The 24292-nt window shown below is 40.5% G+C and overlaps 1 protein-coding gene across 5 annotated transcripts in view; it reads right to left on the reverse strand.

The window, feature by feature from the left end:
• TTN (titin) overlaps nucleotides 1-24292 on the reverse strand; it is a 274456-nt gene that overhangs the window by 55712 nt on the left and 194452 nt on the right. For all 5 annotated transcript variants that reach the window (XM_044242432.1, XM_044242430.1, XM_044242431.1 and 2 more), the window contains 38 exons: nucleotides 23156-23455; nucleotides 22745-23053; nucleotides 22466-22656; nucleotides 21139-21568; nucleotides 19578-19886; nucleotides 19301-19449; nucleotides 19186-19218; nucleotides 18964-19093; nucleotides 18575-18874; nucleotides 18156-18473; nucleotides 16682-16978; nucleotides 16270-16569; nucleotides 15864-16178; nucleotides 15621-15769; nucleotides 15104-15254; nucleotides 14733-15014; nucleotides 12938-13240; nucleotides 12127-12429; nucleotides 11745-12026; nucleotides 11356-11655; nucleotides 10960-11262; nucleotides 10554-10862; nucleotides 10161-10442; nucleotides 9742-10041; nucleotides 9362-9655; nucleotides 6313-9279; nucleotides 5670-5990; nucleotides 5285-5569; nucleotides 4888-5187; nucleotides 4291-4593; nucleotides 3771-4046; nucleotides 3368-3667; nucleotides 2968-3270; nucleotides 2449-2748; nucleotides 1481-1768; nucleotides 824-1120; nucleotides 433-735; nucleotides 28-333 (listed from right to left, as the gene is read on the reverse strand). In XM_044242432.1, coding sequence (XP_044098367.1) covers nucleotides 28-333; nucleotides 433-735; nucleotides 824-1120; nucleotides 1481-1768; nucleotides 2449-2748; nucleotides 2968-3270; nucleotides 3368-3667; nucleotides 3771-4046; nucleotides 4291-4593; nucleotides 4888-5187; nucleotides 5285-5569; nucleotides 5670-5990; nucleotides 6313-9279; nucleotides 9362-9655; nucleotides 9742-10041; nucleotides 10161-10442; nucleotides 10554-10862; nucleotides 10960-11262; nucleotides 11356-11655; nucleotides 11745-12026; nucleotides 12127-12429; nucleotides 12938-13240; nucleotides 14733-15014; nucleotides 15104-15254; nucleotides 15621-15769; nucleotides 15864-16178; nucleotides 16270-16569; nucleotides 16682-16978; nucleotides 18156-18473; nucleotides 18575-18874; nucleotides 18964-19093; nucleotides 19186-19218; nucleotides 19301-19449; nucleotides 19578-19886; nucleotides 21139-21568; nucleotides 22466-22656; nucleotides 22745-23053; nucleotides 23156-23455 — 13188 coding nt within the window. The remainder of the gene's footprint in view (nucleotides 1-27; nucleotides 334-432; nucleotides 736-823; nucleotides 1121-1480; nucleotides 1769-2448; nucleotides 2749-2967; nucleotides 3271-3367; nucleotides 3668-3770; nucleotides 4047-4290; nucleotides 4594-4887; nucleotides 5188-5284; nucleotides 5570-5669; nucleotides 5991-6312; nucleotides 9280-9361; nucleotides 9656-9741; nucleotides 10042-10160; nucleotides 10443-10553; nucleotides 10863-10959; nucleotides 11263-11355; nucleotides 11656-11744; nucleotides 12027-12126; nucleotides 12430-12937; nucleotides 13241-14732; nucleotides 15015-15103; nucleotides 15255-15620; nucleotides 15770-15863; nucleotides 16179-16269; nucleotides 16570-16681; nucleotides 16979-18155; nucleotides 18474-18574; nucleotides 18875-18963; nucleotides 19094-19185; nucleotides 19219-19300; nucleotides 19450-19577; nucleotides 19887-21138; nucleotides 21569-22465; nucleotides 22657-22744; nucleotides 23054-23155; nucleotides 23456-24292) is intronic.

A 24292-nucleotide genomic window follows, 5' to 3' on the forward strand; every position in this document is an offset into this window, starting at 1 on the left:
AACTCTATTTCTGCTGGTAATACTCACTTAAGATGTCCTTGGGACAGTGTTTGTCTGGTACATCACTGGGGTCACTGTATCCAATCTTATTAACAGCATATACACGGAACTGATACTCTGTGTCTTCCATTAGGCCGGTAACCTCAAAGCGGGTTTTCTGCAGCTTCTCTGGTAAATTGCACCTCACCCAGTTATCAGAGTCAGCTCGTTTTACTTCAACAAGGTAGCCAATGATAGGGCTACCACCGTCATAGGCTGGCTTGCCCCAAGATAGACTCACGGAGCTACGGGTCGTATCGTATACTTTAGGAAATGCTGGTGGGCCAGGAGGATCTGAGGATAAATAACAGAAAAATTTCATTAAAAATCTCATTCCTGGTTGTTCAGGGTTGATTACAATATAAGATAGGGGACTCTTTCATGAAAACTTACACAGGGGGTCCCGGGCATAAACAGCTTTGGATGCATCACTGGGTTTCCCCGGTCCAGCCTTATTTATAGCGATAACTCGGAATTCATATTCGGTGCCCTCTTGGAGACCTGTTGCTTTTATGGTTCTTTCTATAACAGGTTTTCTGTTGACTTTAGTCCAGTTAACTGCCTGGGTTTCTCGCTTTTCAACCAAATAGCCAGTGATGGGTGAGCCGCCATCATCTGCTGGTGGTTTCCAGCTCACTGTCATGTGATCTTTGGTTATGTTGCTAATAACAGGAGGATCACAGCGCCCAGGTGGGTCTGCAAAGATGGATTGAAAAGTTACTGTGTCAGTCTAAGAGGTAATCTTTAAAAAGTCAAATGAAAAACCGAAGGAAAATGTTCCTACCATATGGGTTTTTAGCGATTGCCGGTTCAGTGAAGATTGGATCGCCTACTCCGTATTTATTCTCAGCACAAATTCGGAACTGATATTCATGGCCCTCTATAAGTTTCTCCACACTGCAGCTGGTGATGGGCACCGTAGCCGAGACTTGTGCCCAGTTGGGCCTGCTTGTTTCACGTTTGTCAACAATATAGTTGGTGATTTCTGAGCCTCCGTCTTCAAGAGGAGGTTCCCAAGAAAGCATTGCACGATCTGCATACATTTTGTTGATTTTAACAGATGCTGGAGGCCCTGGTTTATCTGGAAGAGTACGAAGACAAGTGAAGTCTTTCACTAACACATGTGAAATGGGGAATGAGTAGACTGGAGTTCTGGAGACCTGAGTGCAGTCTTATATTGTCATTAACTTCCTGTATCACCTTAGAAAGTACGTAATTTTTCACAACCTTAATATCCTCATATGTAAGATATATAACTGGAATATACCATTTCTAATGCTCTTTTCAGCTCTAAAATGCCACTGCCCTGTGATAAGAATAATTCTCTGATTACAAATGATATATCAGGATATATATCTTTTCTCACATATGATTTTGTAAATTCTATTACATCACATTAACCAAAGTAACATATGAGAGTTTAAGTAAGTGCATTAGTTACCTAATACTTGAAGCTTAATTGTGGCTGATTTGGAACCACTCGAATTTTCAGCAGTAATGGTATAGTCGCCCGAGTCCTTCCGGTTCACACTGAACAGCTCCAGGGTGCACAGATTCCGCTTCATGGCCATCTTTATGCCTTCCCTTGGCTTCAGCACCGTGCCCTCTTTCTTCCAAGAGACGGTTGGCATTGGTTTACCAAAGACAGTAGCATCCAGGCAAACATTGGTTCCAGCCTTCACGGTAAGCAGACCTTTCATCGCCACACTTAGTTCTATTCGGGGAGGAACTGGAAAGTAATAAGATCAGGATTTAATGTAAGCAAAGCTATATCATATCATTCTTGTTAATAAAAGTAGGAAATTCATATTTCAAGAGGGGATTTTTATTTATTATAAAAGAATATAGGTTTAGGGGCTCCTGGGTGGCTTAGTTGGTTAAGCATCTAACTCTCGATTTCAGCTCAAATCTTGGGGTTGTGAGATCAAGCTCTGCATCAGGCTCTGTGCTCCGTGAGGAATCTGCTTGAGATTTTCTCTCTCTCTCTCTCTGCCCCCCGTTGCACTCTTTCTCTCTCTCTCTAAATAAATCTTTAAAAAAGAATATAGGTTTAATAAGAAGTTTGATAATGCTGAAAGCATATTAAAAAAAAGTAAATATCTTCCATAATTCCAACATCCTTCAATTTTCACTATGACCATTTGGTGCATTTCCTTGTCCTCTCTCTGCCCGTGTATGGTTGAAATTACAAGGTCCTCCAGTTTTGTACTTTTTTTTTTATTTGTTTTTTGTTTTTTTAGTTTACTGTGTTATTAAGATTTTCCATAATCGTAATTTTTAGTTGTCTGTATACAAAGTACCTATCATGTTCCCTGTTTTTCTTCCCTCCCATGATGTATATTTTATTTTTATTTAAGAGAAAGAAAAATACATTTCTGTTGAGTATTATAGGCAAAGGTGAAATTTTACCATTTTCTGCCTGGATGGTCACTGGATCAGAAGGTTCGGAGGGTTGGCTGATGTTTACTGCAGTCTTGGCAATTGCTCTAAATTGATACTGAGCATTCTCTTCTAAGCCAGTGACTGTGTACTCTTCCTGGGGAATCTGGTGAGGTGAGGTATTGCACCGTACCCACTTATCACCAGGAAGTTTGCAAGCTTCTACAAAGTAGCCAATAATTTTGCTGCCTCCATCATGTTTTGGACGAGCCCAGATGAGGGATACAGTACTCTTGGTAACATCAATAACTTCAGGCTTTCCAGGAGGATCTGAAACCATAAGAGGTACTCTTAGCGTTTATCTTAACAGCAGAAGTTACAAACTTCCATATTTCAAAGAATCACCCAGAAATATTGAGAATATCTCTGAATAGAAGTAATAATCCTCAGAGACTTTGAGATTTACACTTGATCTTAGCCAAAAGGCCAAGAAGCGATGAGACTTTGAGATTTAAATATACGCCCATAATACTAACAAAAATTACTCACCAACTGGCATTCTTGCGGTTACGTATTCTGTTGGTTTGCTGGGTGGGCTGGATCCAGCTTTGTTTAGCGCATAAATTCTGAATGAATACTCGAGACCTTCTATGAGGCCAGCACAAGGATATTCAGTTGACCGGACAAGAGTATCGTTAGCTTTCACCCAGAGCAAGCTGTTTCTTTCTTTGCGTTCAATCAGATAACCAGTGATGGGACTCCCTCCATCACTGTCTGGTCTGTCCCATGCCACAAATATGCAGTCTTTGTTGACTTTAGTGACCCGTGCATTCTTCGGTTCACTAGGAACACCTGGAGAGGAGGAGAAGGGAGATGTTAGGTTTTTTCCCTTAAGTTAACAGACCGGAAAGAAAACAACTTTTTTTTTCCCTCCCTGAAAGAAACCTACCAAATGGGTACTTAGCCAGCATCTTTGGAGATGTGAGAGGCTCTGAAATGCCAAATCGATTTTCGGCACGGACCCGGAAGATATACTCCTGTCCTGGGATCAGTTTTCCAACTCTGCAGGAGGTTTTTGTCACTGAGGCAAGAGCTGTCACCCAGTCGCCTCGGCTCACGTCACATTTCTCCACTATGTAATTAGTGATGTTACTACCTCCATCCTCCAGAGGGATGTGCCACGACAGGGAGCAAGCGTCAGCATCTATCTCAGAAATGTCAAATGGGGGCTGAGGGGGCCCAGGAGCATCTGCACAAACCAAGAGAAAGAAATATAAGAACAGGGATTTGAAAGGAAGAAAATGTTTCTGATTGTCATATCTAGGTAACCATTTGTCTAAAGCTTAACCTACCCATGACAGTAATTTTGATTTTCTGAGTGTCTGTCCCAGAGCTGTTCTCTGCAGTGAGGCTGTAGTACCCGCTGTCTTTCCTGGTAACATCCTTTATGATCAGGATGGAAGAGGTATCTGCTTTATGCACCGCCAGGTGACTGGAAGTGACGACGTCATCTTCTCCTTTTTTCCATTTACAGACTGGATTAGGCTTTCCATACACATGGGCTTCAACTCGGAGTTTCTTCCCAGCTTTAATGGTAATTTGCTCTGGCATAAGGATCTTTGGAGGCACTAAAAGTAAAACAAAAATTCGTTAAGTTTGCGGGGAGGCTAGAGTTCCTCTGATGGGAGCTTTACTAGTGTTTCTCAGACTGTGGGTGGCAAACCATTAATGGCTTCGAGTTCATGATTGCATTATAGCTACTAGTATTTTTGAAGAAGAATAAGATTGAGCCAAAGAGAAAATACGAGAGTCCAGTCTATTGTGAGAAGAAAATTCTCATGGACATGATAAAAGGAGATGGCGACCACTTACACAGCTGTTCTTTGGCTTCATATACTCCTTCTGCTTCCCTTGGCAAACTAACTCCAACGGCATTTCTGGCTGCGACTCTGAATTTATACTTCTTTCCTTCCTTTAGGCCAGTGACGACGAGGCTGAGATCTTTTACCACCGAGTACTCTGTCCAGCGATCTGCAGGCTGCTCCTCCTCTCTGTAACTGATGATGTAGCCATCGATTTTGGCACCTCCGTCACGCAGGGGAGGTAACCAGGCTAACACAGCGCTGTTTTTGGTCATTTCAGTAACTTCTAGTTTCCTTGGGGGATCTGGCTCACCTAAAAGAAAAATGGGATTCAGAAAAACTGTCCAGGTACACTAATCCAATCCCTTTTTACTCTACATAAATGTTTGAGTATGCTGCTTGCTTGGAAGCATCTGGAAACTGGAGCTCAGTGTGTTGAACGTGGGAAGTACAAGTTGGGGCAGATTAAAACACTCTTCAATGAGTGAGTTAGAGATTTATTTGTCCTGTTTGAGTTTCTACAAATTAAAGCCCTTTGGTGTGGTAGATGAACGTGTTTCAGTATCTTGAGACTGGAGTGAAAAGGAGGAAAAAGGACGGTCCTTACTCAGAGGATCTGATGCAAGCACTGGTTTGGGGACATCTGCTGGCACGCCAGGGCCATATTCATTGACGGCAGTGACTCTGAAGAAGTACTCATTCCCAGGGACAAGGTTGGTGACTTGGAAGCTCGTTTTCTTGACTTCTGGGGTAACTGTTGACCACGTCTTTCTTTCTGCCTCACGCTTCTCCACAATGTAATGTGTCACTTGGCTCCCACCGTCATTCTCAGGAGGGGCCCAGGAAATGTGGCATGACGTTTTAGTGACATCTGAAACTTTTAAATCAGTCACAGGTCCGGGAGTATCTGTAAAGAGCCACAAAATCAGATATACAGGTCTCTTCAGCCTTCTTCTTAACTAATGTGTTTTCGAAGGGGAAGAAGGAGCTTGTTAGTAACCCACCTAATACTCTGACATTCACAAACACGGCCTTTTCTCCTGCTGGGTTCACAAGTGTCAAGGAATATTTTCCTGAGTCATCACGGGTGGAATTGGGGATGACAAGGAAGGCCATCGTGTCCACCAGATCAACTTGTCCTTTTCTGATCACATTGTCAATACCCACTCTTCGCCAAGTGACTTTAGGAGCAGGTCGTCCTCTCACTATGGCAAATAGTCGGATAGGGCATCCTGCTCTCACTATGACCAGTTTTCTCATGCTGGCATCCAGATCAATCTCCGGAGGTTCTGCAAATGATATGAAAGCCATTAGTTGACTTTTTGGAATGTGGGGAAATCATGCAAGAAGTGTAGAGTGAATGAATCCTAGGACAAAATAGGGTCTCACCGAGGATTTCTTTAGGTTTAATAGCATCCTTTAGTTCGGCAGGGCGCCCAATGCCAGCTTGGTTTTGGGCACACACCCTGAACTCATATTCCTGGTTTTCATCCAAGCTGGTAACAGTGAACTCCATGCGAACAAGTTGTGCAGCAGCATTGCACCTTTTCCAGCCTTCATCAGGAGATGCATCTTCTCGTTTTGGTCTCATTTCCACAACATATCCGATTATTGGCGCGCCACCATCATACACTGGTTTTCCCCATCCAAGAGTTATGGAACTTTTGGTTGTGTCGACCACTTTGAGATTGGTTGGTGGACCAGGTGGTTCTGAAAATAGTAAATATATAAGAATGAATATACCCTTCATTAACTCTAACTGGTGATACTCCAATGTGTAATTTATATTATAAAGTTCGTCCATTTTCAGTTAATCAAAGATAGGACATTCAACTTCTCAATCACTGAGTCCCTATTTCCATTTATAAATTTAGAATCTACTATAGTTTGTACATTTTAGGTGATTTGGTGAAAGATCTACTTGGAAGAATATTGGCTAAAGTTTTGAAGTCATGGATTTAACTTATTTGTCTAATACTTCTGTGTTTGGGATTAAGATTTGCTGCGATATTAGAAAAAAAGAACATCATACCTATGGGGTCTTTTGCCACCACTGGCCTTGAGGGCAAGCTTGGTTCTCCAATTCCAATTTCATTTTCTGCCTTGACACGGAACTGATATTCATGTCCTGGGAGGAGGTTCTGTACTTTGAGACGTCTCTCAGGGATTGCACTCTTGTTAACAGGGACCCATCGTACTGAATGTTTTTCCTTTTTCTCCAAAAAGTACCCTGTGATGGATTTTCCACCATCATATTCAGGTGGATTCCAAACCACAGTCATCTCTTCTTTGCTTACTTTGGTGACTTCTGGAGGATCTGGGCGACCAGGTCTATCATATTTGGTTTTTGCAATGACTGGTTTACTTTCTGTTGGAGGCCCTGTGCCTATTTTATTTTCTGCACGGACTCTGAAAATATATTCATTTCCTTCTATGAGACGTGTTACTGTAGCACTGGGTGTTAAGACATTAGCAGAATAGGTAGACCAAACCATTCGCTTACTCTCACATTTTTCTAGAATATAATTTTGGATTTCACAGCCACCATCGTCCTCTGGTGGATCCCAGCGAATAGTACACCGATCACTGGACACATCAGTAATTTTCAGATTTCTTACAGGACCAGGCTTATCTAAAACATTGACAGTGGCATAGGCCACAAAACTGCCAGCCGTGTTAGTTGCTGTAATTACATATTTACCACCATCACTTCGCTTTGCTTTAGAAAGAGAAAATTTGGATGAATCAGCACTAGTATCAATCTTGACCCTTGGTGATCTTGTCAAGTCTGTAGCATCTTTGTCCTTGGTCCATAAAACTTCTGGGAATGGTTTGCCTCTAACACCTGCCTCAAGTCTAATGGTGTCCCCTGCTTTGACAGTTAGCACACCACTTAATTTCAGATCAAGTACTGGTTTCTGTAAGTCTTCCTTCACAACAACTTCCTCTGTCTTCACCCAGTCACTTTCCCCACCTTCATTCTTTGTTTGCACTCTGAACTCATAAATCTGGTTTTCAACACATCTGTCAACCATGTAATGGGTTTCTTTAATGCTTCCTTTATGCACTCTTTCCCATTCATCGGAGCCCTTCAGCCTCCTCTCAACGTGATAGGACAGATTTGGGCTACCACCATCATAATCTGGCCGCCGCCACTTGAGATAGACAAATGTCTTTCCTTTATCTGCAATGTGAAGGTTTTCAGGCTCACCTGGCCTATCAATAGGGTTAATAGCCAGAATTGGAGTTTTTGTTTCAATGGTTGGACCAACTCCTACCTTATTCTCTGCACAGACTCGGAAATAGTATTCGTTGTTGGCTAAGAGGTTGGCCTTAATTAATCGCTTAGTGGCATCTGAAGCAACAATTGACCAGCCTTTCTGGTTTGGTTTGCGGTATTCTACTATGAAATTTGTTATTTCTGAGCCACCGTTATCTAGTGGGTTCTCCCAAGAAATTGTACAGTTTTCTTTGGTTACATTGCTAACCCTTAAATTCTGGCAAGGCCCAGGTCTGTCAAGAACATTAACAATGGCGGAACCTTGGGCATGCCCACTGGTATTCTTGGCTGAGATAATATACTTGCCATGATCAGCTCTAACAGCATCTTTAATCTGTAACTCAACACGCGGTAGATCATGAATTATGTCAACCCGCTTTTCTCGAACCAATACTTTGCCTTCCTTGGACCAAGTTATTTCTGGATCAGGTCTGCCTCTGACTCGAGCAAGAATGCGGATAGTTTGGCCCACTCTAACGGTAATAACATCACGACAAGTAACATCAAGTTCTACTTCTGGAGGATGAAGGATGTCTTTTGCAATCACAGATTCTGCTAGTTCTCTTGGCTCTCCCTCTCCCACAATATTAGCTGCCTTTATACGGAATCTGTACTCATTTCCTTCAACTAGTCCAGGTACCCTAAAGGCACACTGCCTAATGAGTTCATCTTTATTAATCCTATTCCACTGTGTTGTACCAGGTTTCTGACATTCCACTACGTAGCCTAGAATGGGGCTGCCACCATCACTGAGAGGCTTTGTCCACACCAAGTCAGCTGTTTCTTTGGTCTTGTCTTTCAGTTTAGGATTAATTGGTGGTCCAGGTGGTTTGATGGGTCGGCAAGCTTTTATTGGATCGGAACTTGGTGATGGATTGCTTAGTCCTGCAAGATTTTCAGCAAAAACCCTAAACTCGTATGTATTTCCCTCATACAGTCCAGTCACTCTAAACTTCAGGTCACGTATGGGTGTTTTGTTGACTCTCACCCATTTGCCAGTTATTTCTCGACGTTCCACATAGTAACCAATTATTGGACTGCCACCATCAGATTTTGGTAGTGTCCAAGACACTGTTGCAGCATTTTCGGTAATGTCAGTAACCACTGGTTTACCAGGAGGAGATGGAGGACTAAACTTATGTTTAGCAACAGTAGGAACGGAGTCAAGGGGAGGACCAACACCCATCTTATTCTCTGCTCTAACTCGGAAAATATATTCACAGCCTTTTTGCAGATGTGGGATTTTCAGCTTTGTCTTACTGCTTCCTGATGAGACAACACCCCATGTGCCTTTCCTTGTATCTTGTTTCTCAACAATGTAATTTATCACAGGGCTTCCTCCATCATCCTTTGGTGGCTGCCATGAGATAGTCATATATTCTGGGGTAACATCCAGAATATTAATAGGACCTGTTGGTGGACCAGGAACATCAAGAACAGTAAGATGTACAGCTACTGTTTTGGTGCCAGCTGCATTGGAAACTGTGATTTGATATTCCCCAGTGTCTCTCCTTAAGCAGTTCTTAATAGTAAGTACTGATGAGAAGCTGTCAGTTTCAACTGTGTAGTGTTCATCTGTTTTGATCTCACTCCCATCCGTTGTCCACTTGACAGTGGGAATGGGTACACCTCTTATGATGGCAGGGAACCTGACTGTAGTTCCAGCTTTTACCACAAGGCCTTCAATTAATTTCACATCTAGTTCCACGGATGGAGGCACTGGAAAGTGAACATGAGAAAATTAGATATTGATTTTCACAATATGAATTTAAAAAAATAATAATTCCAGTCCAAAAATTACCTAGTTTTTCCTGACATTCTATTGGGATAGTTGTGTCAGGGAGACCAAGACCCACAATATTTTCAGCTTTTACGCGGAATCTATAGGTCTTTCCTTGCTGCAGTCCAGTAACAACACACTCTAAGTTTGTCACAGTCTTGAACTTAATCCAGTCTTCGGTGCCCTCTTCTTGATATTCCACCAAATAGCCAGTGATTGGAGAGCCACCGTCACGATCAGGCTTATTCCAAACAAGTGAGACTTCAGTCTTGTCGACATCTACGTGGTGTAAGTTTTTCGGTGGCCCTGGGGGATCTTTTCAAGAGAAGAAGTTATGATGAGTGAATAATATTCTCAGAGACAGTCAGAGAAAACCTCTGTATCCAGAGAAAGCAACTTACGGAGAGGATCCAGAGCCTTGATGGGTTTAGGTGTTTCAACAAAAGGACCACGTCCATACTGGTTCTCAGCAGCTACCCGGAAGAGATACTGATTGCCTTCAGTAAGGTGTTTAGCCATGTGACTCTTCTTCTTGGATGTAGCTGAAAGAGGTGACCACTGGGAGGTGGCAACATCTCTCCTCTCAACCACGTAATTTGTAATAACAGAACCACCATCATCCAGTGGTTCCTTCCAAGTAAGGTAACAAGAGTCTTTCCTAATTTCACTGACTTCCAGATCTCTAGGTGGCCCCGGCTTATCTGAAAGTGTTAAATAATGAAGTTATAATAAGTGATTTAACCCAATAACAGCTCAAAATGTATCAAAATTTATTTTTATTATGTTATTACATTAAATACATAAGTATGAAAATTCTCACCTAATACGAGGACTTTTACTGAGACAGTTTTTGAACCAGCTGGATTCTCCACTGTTAAAGAATAAATTCCACCATCTTCATGGGCAGCATTAGGAATTTCAAGCTTGCTACCAACTGGAGTAACATCGATTCTTGCTTTAGTTGGAGCTTCTCTGTCTCCTTTCTTCCAAGTTACTTTTGGGAATGGCACACCTTTGATGACAGCACTAAGTCTTAGAGTATCACCAACCTTTATGTGTTGTTCTCTTGCCATGTTGGCATCAAGAATCAACTCTGGGGGTTCTGGAATAAAGCAAATATTACTTTCAGATTTGATACATGTATTTTACAACGAAGCATATACAAAGAGACATCTATCTTCTTTGCTATTATAGCTGAGATGATTTTACTCACCAAGTCTGTCTTTTACTAGCACTGGCTCGGGAACATAAGCTGGATCCGATTCACCAGCTTCGTTGACTGCCAATACCCTGAACTTATAGGTTTGACCATCCCGAAGACCGGTGACTTTATACTTAGTCTCAGGACATGACTCAGGAGTGTAGTTAGCTCTCTTCCACTCTTCATCTCCAACTTTCTGGTACTCAACAATATAACCCAGAATCTTGCTCCCGCCATCATGACGTGGTGGCTGCCAGGTTAGATCAACTGAATTACACGTTGTATCAATTGCTTCAGGATTAATTGGTGGACTTGGTTTAGCTATGTAATAAAAGAAAAATAAAACAAAAAGGAGTTAGAACACAGCTGCAAACAAAGTTGGATAACATAAAGAAAGAATGAATGTTTAATATTGTACCAATTGGATCTTTAGCAAAGACTGGTTTGGATGGTGGGCTTGGATCGCCAATACCAATTTCATTTTCTGCAGCAACTCGGAATTCATACTGACACCCTTCTAGAAGATCAGGAACCCTGAATTTAGTGTATGGATGGATGGGCTCTTTGGTAACTCTAGCCCATCGTTTTGACATAGTTTCCCTCTTTTCCAGGATGTAGTTTGTGATGGGCTTTCCTCCATCATTTGGCTTGTTCCAGGTTACTAATGCAGAGTCTTTGGTAACCTCTGTGACAATGGGCTGCTCTGGTGCATCAGGAACCCCTAGGACAAACGTTAGCAGAGTGTGTTAGAAATGTCATTTTCCCTACTAACAATATTCAACACAGAATCACTAAAAGGAAATGTAATGCGTACTGAAACGATCTTTGGCTTTCATTGAATCAGACACCAGAGGATCACTTATTCCATATAGGTTTTCAGCATATATCCGGAAAATATAATCTTTTCCTTCAAGGAGTTTAGAAACTTTGCATGTTGTTTTAGCACTTGCAGATGTCACAGGCATCCAAATGTCTTTGCCCACCTCCTTCTTCTCAATAATGTAATTGGTAATTTCACTGCCTCCGTCATCTAAAGGTGGCTTCCAAGAGATAACCATGTAATCTTTGGTCACCTCATCGAAAATAACTGGTCCTACTGGTGGTCCAGGACGGTCTGCAGAAAAAAACACAGACCAAAATGTAATTGCCCATTCTGCTTTGGAAAGAACAGAATATCTATTCTTCTTGCTAAAGGATACTTACCAACAACATTGACTTGACAGAGCCCTTTCCTGGAGCCTGTACTGTTCTCTACAACCACGCAGTATTTGCCGGAATCTGAACGTTTGGCCTTGATCTTCTCTAGAGCAAGTGTTGTTGGAGTGGTCTTTATCTGGGTGCGATCATCCTCCAGCACATCAGCTTCATCTTTGAACCAAGTAATTTTAGGCTTTGGTTTGCCTGAGTAACGGCCAGTGAGAGCAAAAGCTTCACCAACCCGAACTGTGAGCTTATCTCTGAAGTCAAGGTCAAGGGTTGGAGGAGCTGAAATTGTAATTATACAGGCAAGTCAGTTTTACTGATGTCTTATGGCAAATCTGTAAGTGTACAAGTTTTCAGAGCATGAATTGCATTCGACACATACCCAGGTCATCCTTGCAAGTGATGGGCTTGGTACAAAACGATGGTTTGCCTTGTCCCACGATATTCACAGCACTGACACGGTACTCATAGGTATCACCTTCTTTTAAGCCTTTCACAGTGTATTTTCTGCTAAGCAAGTTGTCATTTGTAACCTTGTGGAATTTCTCAGTTCCAATGAGGCGGCTTTCTAGGACATAGTTGATAATTTCTGATCCACCATCATACTTAGGAGGATTCCAAGTCAAGGAAACAGAATCTTTAGTAACCTCTTTGACTTCCAGGTCTTCAGGACGCTCTGGTACAGCTGCAAGTAAAATACAGAATTACAATGAAGAAAAAAATGCAGTAAATCATAGTAAATAGTAAATGATACTCTTGGAGGACTGCACTTAAACGTTGAATTATTTGCTTTGATAAGTAACAGAAAGTTCTCACCATAGCACTATTAGAGTTAAAAAAGACACCACGTGGTCTAATTTTCTCTGATAGATGAGGAAATAGAGGTTTGTTGAGGCCAGATCATTTAAGAAAGTTCTCCAGAGTTGGGATATTATTTTCATATTCATGACAGTAAGTGGAAAATTAAAAAAAAATAGTGTAGTATCCATGGAGGAATTGGAAGACTCCTATATTCCTATAATGTCTCTCATGATCACATTCAAACACTACCAACATGACGCTTTGAGCATTTGTCTACTGAATGCTTTCAAGGGAATGAAATATTTAGTCTCAGTATACATATTCTCACCATCCTCGTTTCCTCAATGAATGAAGAAGTGATTAAGGATGAAATTGTTTTAAATTGCACTTACTTATTGGATCTCGGATGACAAGAGCAGTTGGTGTCTCAGTAAATGGGCCTATGCCAACACTGTTTTCGGCTGCAATTCGGAAAAAGTAGGATTTTCCTTCAATGAGACCCTGGACAGTAGCATTCTGTCGGGTAACTGTGTATGTCACTGGGGTCCATGCTCTGCGGTCAGATTCACGCTTCTCAATGACATAATTGGTGATTGGAGAGCCTCCATCATCTTCTGGAGAAAACCATGTTAGTTTGCAGGAGTCATTGGTTAGGTTGTGAGCCTGGAAGGGTGTTCCAACAGGACCTGGCACATCTGGGAAAAAGAGGAGACAATTTCTAGCTGGCTGTTTTCAGTGAACAACCAGGCTCAACATTTGTTACCCTCTGTGTTTAAAAAAACAAAACTGTTATGAATAAGATTTCATGGCTATTGAGTTTTTTCTTCCCCATGGTATCTATATTCATATTTTTAAATAAAATATGTTTATAATTACTGTTTGCCACTATTTTAGTAGAAGCTGAAGGAATAGTAACGTGTGTGTATATATATATATCATATAACATATGGGTATTTATATATGTATGTTTATACTTTTTTTGGTAATTTGTAAGTCAGATAGGGAGCTGCTAGAAGGAGGATGCACAGAAGGAGACAGGAGAAGGGATGAGGGGTGGCATGGCTACTTTCTGTTGTCTAGTTTACTCTCCAGAAGGGAAAGGGAGAGAGAGCTTTTTCTAGGTGACTAGTAAATCAATAAGGAGCACAGGAATTCCCAAATCTCAGAAGGCCCTCTGAGAGGGCTGGAATTCAACCTTGAAAGTATACTGGTTCTCAAGTTAAAATAATGGGTGTTGAAGAGCTTGAAACCAACCTAAAAGCTTTTAGGACTGTTGGGTCAAGGAGTTCTTTTCCCTCATGCCTTTTTCATTAACGAAAACATAATATGTTTACATATCATTAATTATGTTCAGTAGAGAACCAGTTATTTTCACATAAAAACTCATTGTTTGGAGTATGGTTGTGCCTAGAGACATGATGAGAGTGAAATCTGAGTGGGAGGGGTTTACTTTCTGAGCAAATCACTAGCATAAAGCAGCCAGCAAGAGGCATGAAAACTGTAGAGTTCACCTCTATTCAGTGACTAGAAATGTAATATTGATAATCAAATATCATGTTTTTATTATGTTCAGTTAGCCAGCATATAGTATATAGTTAGTTTTCAATGGTTCATTTTAGTTGTGTATAACACCTAATGTTCATCACACGTGTCCTCCATAATACCCATCACCTGCTGTTCAATTAGAATACTGAAACCCTTCGCAGAGAGTTTTGCTCTATCATGATAATTAGCAAAGGATACACTCTCATGATGTGAAATTGATCAACCTTAGTAAATTATTAGATATTCATGTACATGTGCAGGAAAGTTGCTTTTATAGAAAATATATAAAACATAGTGCTTATGGTGGCATGTCATATAAAAAGGCAATATACAAAATTTTATTTAAAAAACTTTGTTTTTATATAACATAAAAACACAACTTTTTAATGTTATATAAAAAGACAACATATAAAACTGTATTTATAGAAGTACAACAATATAAAAGAGGTATAAGACAAAAAAAAAGAGGAAAGATTTTTAAGTGCTAGCAATGGTCAGTGGGATTGTGGGTGATTTTTCTGATTTTCCAAAACATTTGTAACAGTTTTACTGTAACATAGCTTGGCTGTAGATGAAGTAAAAATGTCATTTTAAAAAGCTGCATGGACAAATTAAAGGTGTTTACCTAATACATCAACATACCTAATACATCAACAATAATGGTCTTCTTTCTTTCTCCCCCTGCATTTTTGGCGAGAAGAGAATAGACACCTTGGTGGCTCCTCTGGCAATTCTTGATGACCATGGAGGAGCTAATGGCTGTGGTCTCGATGGTAGCTTCTTGAGGTAATGCTCTTTCATTCATGTTCCAGGTGACAGTTGGAGGAGGTTTTCCAGACACATAAGCAATGATCCGGATCACCCCTCCAGCGTGAACCACAATTCTGTCTCTGACACTGGCATCTAGCTGAAGGTCAGGTGACACTGGAACACAATTGAAAATTACAAATGTGGTTTTCATTCCCAATCCAAAAGACAAATATGGAGAAAATAACAGCAGTGTGAATAATTACCAATTCTGTCCTTCATTTCAATGACATCTGTGACTTCTCCAGGTTCTCCAATGCCTGCAATGTTGACTGCTCTAACTCTGAATTTGTAGAAAGCTCCCTCTTTTAAGCCTGTCACAACAAGCTTTGTTCCTCTCACTTCTTTATCTTTAGCCTAGGAAAGGATTACATGCATTCAGTTCTTTGTAGCTTCTTGTTTTCATGGCTTTCTGAGGTCTAACCAACAGCATATTTAACTACTCTGGGAAAATTGTTGCCAATTTAGGTTTTGGGGATCAGATATTGCAGGTAAACACTGCATGAAATGGCTTTCCAGGAATTGTGTTTTAATAACAACAATATTAACTTTTGATTAAGTTTTTGACATAACAGGTGTTTGGATTATCATTTGTAATTGTTTTCTGATTTCTTAATAAAAATGTATTTTTATTTCTACAAATAGAAATTAATGTGATTCAGAATAACAGCTACACTTTTTGCTTATTTATAATATATTTTCATAATGCCCAATGTTAGCTACCTGTTCCCATTCCTCTTTTCCTTCTTCTTTATATTCAACGATGTATCCAGTTACTTTGGATCCTCCATCTTTTAGTGGGGGAGACCACTCCAAATCCACAGATGATTTAGTCCAGTCTGTGACTTTGGGAATTGGAGGACCAGGAGGGGCTGGAAAAAACCAGTATACATAAGTATTCTTGACTTTTCCATGGCACTTTGGGCGGGGGGGTAAAAAAAAAAAAGGAATGGTTTCCAGGCTTACCAATTGGATCTCTAGCAGTCACTGGGTCTGATGGCAGACTTGCAGGACCCACACCAGCAGCATTGATTGCATACACACGGAACTGATAGTCAGAACCTTCAATAAGACCAGTCACTTTATAAGAAACACCCAGAGTCATGGCCTTGATAGGATCTCGGTTAACTCTCTTCCACCTCTTTGAAGTGGTGTCTTTCATTTCTAGCCAGTATCCTGTCACAGGAGAGCCTCCATCGTATTCTGGTTCTTCCCAATTGACAGTCATGGAGTTGCGAGTCACGCTGCTAACTGTTGGTTTATCTGGTGCTCCAGGGACAGCTGTGGAAAAGAAATCACATTGATTTCTAGAAATTATAAAAAACAAAACAACAGTAAGAGTGACTTTATATGTAAAGCATGTCCTACTTACAGAAGAGGTTTCTTGCCGTTTCAGGTTCACTGTCAAGAGGCTCTCCAACGCCAAATTTGTTCTGGGCCATGATTCGGAATACATATGCATGGCCTTCTAGCAATTTGGGAATTGTGTATGTGCACTCTTTAGGTTCACTGGAGACACGCACCCATGTCTTCCTGTTAGCCTCCCTCTTCTCAATTACATAGTTTGTAATCTTAGACCCTCCATCATCCAAAGGTGGAAGCCAAGATAATGTCATTTGATCTGCTGAAATAGTTTCAAACTTTATTGGTCCCACTGGAGGTCCAGGACGACCTAAAATGGTTTTAAAAAGGAGAAAAAAAATATTAGAAGAATGGTTTAAAGCCAAATAATATACATAGGAACAGACAAACATGTAGTTTTAATAAAGCCGTGCTATCTTTACCCAAGACATTCAGTCTCATCTCCTTTGATGCTGTTCCCAGATTATTCACAGCTGTGATGGTATATAAGCCAGTGTCACTCCTGCGAGACTGTGGAATAACTAAGGTGCAAGTGTCATCCACTACCAGTTTGTTGACGTGCGTGTCATAGATAACAGGTTCTTTGCTGTCAGGCTTCCTCGGAGGAGCTTTAAACCAGGTCAGTGTCGGGAATGGCACACCTTTAATTTTGGCCACAATGTTAACATCTGTTCCTTCTTCAACCTCCATGAATTCTTTTAGCTCAATTGATGGTGGGCCTAGATTGTTTAAAACAACAACGACAACAACAATGTGGTCACTAGGGACAGAAAGTAGAATTTGCAGTGCCTATAAAGCTATTTGTGTCTACTATAGGCAGGCTTCCTAGCCCAGCCCAATATGAAGAACAGATCTGACTTCAATTTATACCAGTTTGGAGAGCAGGTATAGGTAGTCATCATCCTTTATTGGAGCTACATGTGGCTACGTAATCAACTCTTGGCTCTCCCTTATTGAGCGTTACTATGCATGTAGATACTGAAAGAGGGCAGAGAGAAGTGAAGATTGCAATAGCCTAGGTTTAGAGTTCTTTCATGATATTCCCTTTAATATAGATGCATATTTTCTTAAATATGCAGAATTATGAGAGGACTTACAGTTTTTATTCTGAGAGAATGCCCTAAGAAATACAACTACTAGTGGAGGCAAAGCAACTTCCCATTTTCCATGAATGTAGGAGAACATGCAAAGAGGGTAGTGACTACAACCCTCCTAATTTTTTTTTTATTTTTTTTATTATTTTTTTTTAAAGATTTTATTTATTTATTTGAGAGAGAGAGACAGAGAGAGAGAGCATGAGCGAGGAGAAGGTCAGAGAGCGAAGCAGACTCCCCATGGAGCTGGGAGCCTGATGCGGGACTCGATCCCGGGACTCCAGGATCACGCCCTGAGCCGAAGGCAGTCGTCCAACCAACTGAGCCACCCAGGCGTCCCAACCCTCCTAATTTTAGAAGAAAGAACTGAACAAATACAAAGCAGTAGGGATCGTAACAATAACAGAGGAAGAATTATTACCATATTTGTCTATATTTATCTATTAAAATGGATGTATCTTTTTCTTAGAGAAAAAGAAACTTGATTGGGAAGATAAATGGGGTTCAGAACTTGCTGAGCAAATAACTGCTTGCTTACTTCCCCTTTTGAGGCTCATGCAGAAAATTATAGTATGGAAATTCCAAATGTCATCCCTTTCAAATAAGGAAAAAGTTTAATATGTAAGGAAATAGGATAATTCGGTAGAAGTTGAGGGAAAGAGTGATTAATATGCCCGTGTTCACATTCCACTCACACAGCCTCCTGATGTACAGATATTTTTCTTTTTACTCTGGACTGATATTAAATTACTAGGAAGGGGTTCCTAGAGAGGACATTTGCAGTTAATATGCAGGGACTTACATGTCTGGTCTTTGACAGTCACTGGGCCCACAGTGGCTGAAGGTTTGCTGACTCCTGCAGCATTCACAGCCTTGACTCTGAACTCATATTCACCACCCTCGACGAGGTCTTCAACAGTAAATTCTAGTTCTTCCACATCACGCTTGTTGCACTGTTTCCAAGCTTCTTTCTTTTTCCCAGTAGGGTCCCATGCAAGGCACTCAACAATATAGTGGGTGACAGGGGAGCCTCCATCATTCTTTGGGGGTTTCCATGATAGGTGTACTGTGTTCTTTGTTATGAGGCCAATCTTGAGTTTAATGGGGGGATCAGGAGGATCTTTAAAAATAGGTAAAGGAAGTATTAAGCATTGTTTATAATGATATATTTCAAATTTGAGGAACTATTTTAATCTCATATTAGGAAAAAAAGAAACTTACATATTGGATCTCTGGCTGTGGTCCTCTGAATGGTTTCCACCGGCGGACCAATACCAAAACGGTTTTCTGCACGTACGCGGAAGAAATACTGCTGTTCAGAGATGAGATCAGGAACCACAAATGTGGTGCTTCCACAGTTTGGATTGACTTTAGTCCAGGCTTTTCCATCAATAGTCTTCTTCTCTATAACATAGCCCTTGATCCTGTCTCCTCCGTCATCGTCTGGCATCTTCCATGAGAGTCTGCAACTACCTCTTGTGATGTCACTGACTTTCAGATCTTTGGGTGGTCCTGGTACATCTGTTGGATGCAAATCACCACATAAACAATGTCACTTTTTTTAAAATAATTTGTTCTTATTCTATGGTCACTTTTAAAGTCCTTCTTACCCATGACTTTGACTCTGCAATGTGCTGTCTTCTGTCCTGCCTTATTCTTGGCTGTGATGCTGTATTTGCCTGTGTGAGATCGTGTGCATTCTGGAATAATGATTACTGAGGAGTTTTCAGCAGTCTCCAGCTAAACAGAGAGAATAGTAGTTACACATCGGATGAAATAAGAGCGGTACTGCAGTCAACTGTGTTCTGAACTATGTCAATTTTTCTTTTTACCTGTGCATCCTCGGGTATATCATGAACTCCATCCTGTTAGAGAAGAAGATTGTTGTAGTGTTAATAATCCTTAGAGTGATTCAGTGGGAAACACAGAAAATTATATTTTTCTTACCTTCACTGCCTTCTTCGCCTTTCCATCAAATTCCCACGATGATTTTGGTGTCGGGCGTCCCTTGATGACAGCAGGAATCCTAATCTGGGAGCCAGCCTGACAAACCAGACAGTCTTGTGCTCCAATGTCAATAAAAACTTCTGGTGCCTCTGTAATACCATGAATAATATAACAGGATTTAGCATACCCTTTTCAAAGAAGTAAGTGACCTATCTTCGGGATATTAACTTTCATAACTAGATCAAATGAACACAGAAATGCAATAAAGGACGAGTACCTTGAATATCCGTGGCAGGGATCTCTCCAGTTGTATCACTTGGTTCAGATTCACCAGCATCGTTGACAGCTTTCACTCTGAATCGGTACTTGCGGAGTTCTTTCAGATTTGGCACCACACATTCACAGGTGGTTAGCAATTTGTCTGGCTCGTTTACTTTTTTCCAGTCGGTGCTGCCTTCTTCTTGCATTTCTACAATGTATCCTTTGATTGGACTGCCACCATCTTTGGCTGGAGGTTTCCATGCCAGCGAGATGCTGGACTTGGTTTTATCTTTGACCTCTGGGCAAGAAGGTGGCCCAGGTGGATCTAAGAAGAAGAAGTAGAAGAAGAAGAAGAGTGTATCAAATTCTGAAGCCAATGGAATGCTAGATTTAATCTACTAAATACTAAAGTAGGAATTCCAAAAGAATAAATTACCTTCCTTCCAGAGCAGAGAATATAAGAAATAGTCTCTTTTCATTTCACATTAATGTGAAAACAAAATAAGCAAATAACTAACTGCGATTTAAAAGATGATACATGATCTCTAGATAGATATATGTTGCATTTATACACAATTAGTGAAAAGCTATTTTAAGATCCCTTTGAAGAGACTCTGTCATGTTCTTTACTAAAACCTTAGTTTAAAGTAAAAAAAAATGATTTCATCATTAGCTGGTAAACTTTGGAACACAAACTAATTGTATGCTCTGTAGGGATGAGATCGATGCATAACAATCCTTTATGTTTCTGACAGTGCTTTACCATTACAGAAAGTCTTTTGAACCCTCGCTCTTCCTCTCTAGCACACTACCTTGAACAAAGCACATGTTCAGTACAGGCTTGCTAAATGAATGAATGAATGACTACTTCATTTTATATATATATGCTCCATATAGAACTTAGAGTATTTTAAATCTTTTTAACAAGTAGCTGAATTTTTTTCCTACAGAGAATCTAATCAGATATATAGCAAATACAGTGAATCATTAAGACCATGGTATTTTAATCTTTGAACTGATCTGCTAAATAGATCTTTCGGAAGGATTTTTTTTTTTTCTTATGACCTCATGGACTGTGCTTGAGAATCTTGCATAAAGGTACAATATATGTTATTGAAGATTATATTAAAGATACAATATATATGTTTGAAAAATGAACCTTTTGCTTTTTGTTCAACTCTACCAAGAGGGTCTCTTTAGGGAGGGAGATAATTTTCATAGTATGAAATGAGATAGGGGTATGGGAGCAGAGAGGGAGCTTATAGTGCAGGGTCTTTATCACCGTGATTCCTCATAAATACTAGGCTTAAACCAACAATTAAAAACTATATGATTTTATGTATGTATATACATGTGTGCATGTATACATACATAGAGCTGTGTATATAGTGTGTATATCTGTCTATACATATACACAAATTTATGTACTTCTGCTACTCTAAGTATCAGATACTCTAAGTATGAGGTTTTTACTTTAATAAATAATTGGGTATAGAAAAATGCAAGAAATTTAAGAGCAGAACTATTCGTTTGGTGGCTTTGCTCTTTGTAAACTCCAGAAATAGAAGCATACTTACATATGGGATCTCCTGCAACAGCTGGATCTGATGGTTCACTGGGAGGACCCACTCCTGCAGCATTTATTGCCATTGCTCTGAACTGGTATTTAACACCCTCTATCAAGCGGGGAACGTTGAATTCTATGCCTTTCAATCCCACTTTGGTTATTGGTGCTCTGCTAACACGTGACCAATAGGAACCTCCCTCTTCTCTCTTCTCCAGCCAGTAGCCAGTAATGGGAGAGCCACCATTGTCCAGAGGAGGAGTCCAGCTCACTAGCATTGACCCTTTGGTGCGCTCCAGGACTTTTGGTTTTCCCGGAGGTCCAGGAAGGCGGAAGGGATCTTGAATGACAACTTTATCTGATTTGCAGTCATCACTGATTCCGTATTTATTCACTGCCCTAACTCGGAACTCATACTGACCATTGGGGATAAGTTTCCAGACCTAGAAATCAGATGAATAGTGATTTCTTAAAAACAATGGACTTGTTGATTTCACTTATTTTAAAATTCAGGTTCTTTTCATATGTAAGACTACAAAAAAGAAATCTATTAAAATTAAGTAAATATATAGTTTAAAAATACATAGACACAAATGTGGAGAAAGCATGTGCAGCTAATAAGTTATTAAATACTACATCAAAAACTAATGATATATTATATGTTGGCTAATTGAATTTAAATTAAAAATACAAATACTTATATTTATTGTACCTAATAGTGGATCTCTCAAATAAGAGAGAATTGGTTTACCAAATAGTATTTTTTAAAGATTTTATTTATTTATTTAACAGAGAGAGAGATCACAAGTAGGCAGAAAGGCAGGCAGAGGGAGAGGGGGGTGGGAAGCAGGCACCCTGCTGAGCAGAAAGCCAGATGCAGGGCTCGATCCCAGGACCCTGAGATCACGACCTGAGCCGAAGGCAGAGGCTTAACCCACTGAGCCACCCAGGAACCCTACCAAATAGTACATTTTTTTTTAAAGATTTTATTTATTTATTTGGGGGAGAGAGAGAGAAAATGAGAAAGAGAGAGCATGAGAGGAGAGAGGTCAAAGGGAGAAGCAGACTCCCTGCTGAGCAGGGAGCCTGATGTGGGACTCCATCTCAGGACTCCAGGGTCATGACCTGAGCCAAAGGCAGTCACTTAACCAACTGAGCCACCCCGGTACCCCCAAATAGTACTTTTAAGTGGCCTTATGTGCAGGGTGCTAAAAACTGTGATAAATCTTTTTATGTGCAGTTTTGAGTTTAATCATTAAATTCCAAGATTATGCCAGAATGGTGTTAATTCAGTGTCATGTCCTTTTACTGTATATAAAAAAACATTTAGAACAGTTTACCCCATATTTCCTCTCCACAGCAGTGTTGGTGACTTCTTCCCATTCACTCTTCTTCCTGCTTGCATCACGTTTGTCTATGATATAATGGGTGATTTCACTGCCACCATTGTCTAGAGGGGCATCCCATGTCAAGTAGCAGGATTCAGCTTTAATGTCAGTAACAGCAAGATTTCTTGGTGGTGATGGACGATCTGGAAAGGAACCAAGAGAGGAGAATGAGAAGACAATTCTTAAACAGACACTGGACTTCATTTTGAGTTAAGAAAGCAGGTCCCTTACCATATACTTCCACATGAACATTTCGGAACACGGAGCCCAGGCGATTGGAAGCAGTAATGGTGTAAGTGCCTTTGTCTTCCCGGACTGCTTTGGGAATGATAACCTCGGTCTTTGCCTCACTTCGGGATACTTCTTCCTTGGTTATCTTAAGTGTATCAGTGGGTTTTTCGATCACAGTTTCATTTTTGGACCATTCAATCTTAGGCATCGGAAGGCCTGTCACATCTGCGGGGATGTTAACAGGCTCTCCTGCCTTAACTTTGATAGTGTCTCCTCGAACAGACAGGCGCAACTTAATGGTGGGAGGCACTGCGAAGAGAAGGGAAAGAAAAGAAAAGTCATAAAAATGTTTGCTCTAGGAGATGAAGGCAGCACCAGAAAGTGCACTAAAATCAGGCTCAGATTCCACACCTTCATCATCTTGTATGACCACATTAAGAGGCAGGGATGGTTCACTTTCCCCAATTGCGTTGACAGCTCTGACGCGGAATTCATACATTTGGTGTTCATCAAGATCTTCAACAGGAAAAGATGTGGTTGGGCAGAGTCGCTTGTTAACTCTTTCAAAGTTGGGTTTGTCGTGACGCCGTTTTTCAATGATATAGCCCTGGATGGGGCTGCCACCATCGCTGCGGGGCTCCTTCCAGTCAAGGGTGATAGTGGACTTCGTCCTTTCTGTGTATGTGAGCCTCTCAGGAGCCGCTGGAGGACCTTTAACCAGGGGCAAGTTGAAATGACAAGCATCAAATAAATATTCATGTAAGAGACAATACTTCACTTCAAATTAATTATGTAAAAAATAGGTTTCTGTCTGGCATAACCTTAACATCCATCTTTAAAATCCTTCTGAAAACACATCAGTTACCAGAATGATAGGTATTCATAACAGGCAGACTTTCTCTTAGTGAGGTTTACAGTCAAAATTCCTGATTAGAAATAAAAGATATGTACGCCTTTGTTATTTTTACCATTTTAGATCTTTTATAGCTCTGTCACTGGGAAAGCTTCTAATCCTAATGAAGTAAAAGAGAAGGTCTGTGAAGTATTGCTTTGGATGACCAGCTGAGATCAAAGTGTTTTCTTTATTAATAGACAGTAGATATGTCTACTGAACTTTGAACCAAGTTGCCTCTAAGTGTGGGTTTAAAATGGTATGGAAAGAGAATTTATGTAATGCTGCTGTAGTTTTGCACCCAAAGGACACAACAAAGAATAAGTGTGAATGCTAAAACTAGACCTGATCCCTTTTGTTGACTGTTACTACAATCAGAAGCTGAGTTTTGTGGTGGAAGCTCAGCTCTGTTCTGATACCTCTGCTAAAACTTGACATACAGTGGATGTATCTGAAATGAACTGTCACAGTGAGGTTGTAATTTTCCTTTTTTGGTTGGTAGGGAGGTGATGGTGGAGGAGGAATAAAGCCTCTGTTTCTTGGGGAATGGGTCATCCTCACAAATTTTGCTTTCTTGGTTGGGATGTCAGGATGCATTTCCAAGTGTGTGCGATTTTAGGATTTCACATTTGTTCATATTGTTTAAGGAGATTTCC

This window comes from Neovison vison, chromosome 3 (genome assembly GCF_020171115.1).
Source record: "Neovison vison isolate M4711 chromosome 3, ASM_NN_V1, whole genome shotgun sequence".
NCBI lineage: Eukaryota > Metazoa > Chordata > Mammalia > Carnivora > Mustelidae > Neogale > Neogale vison.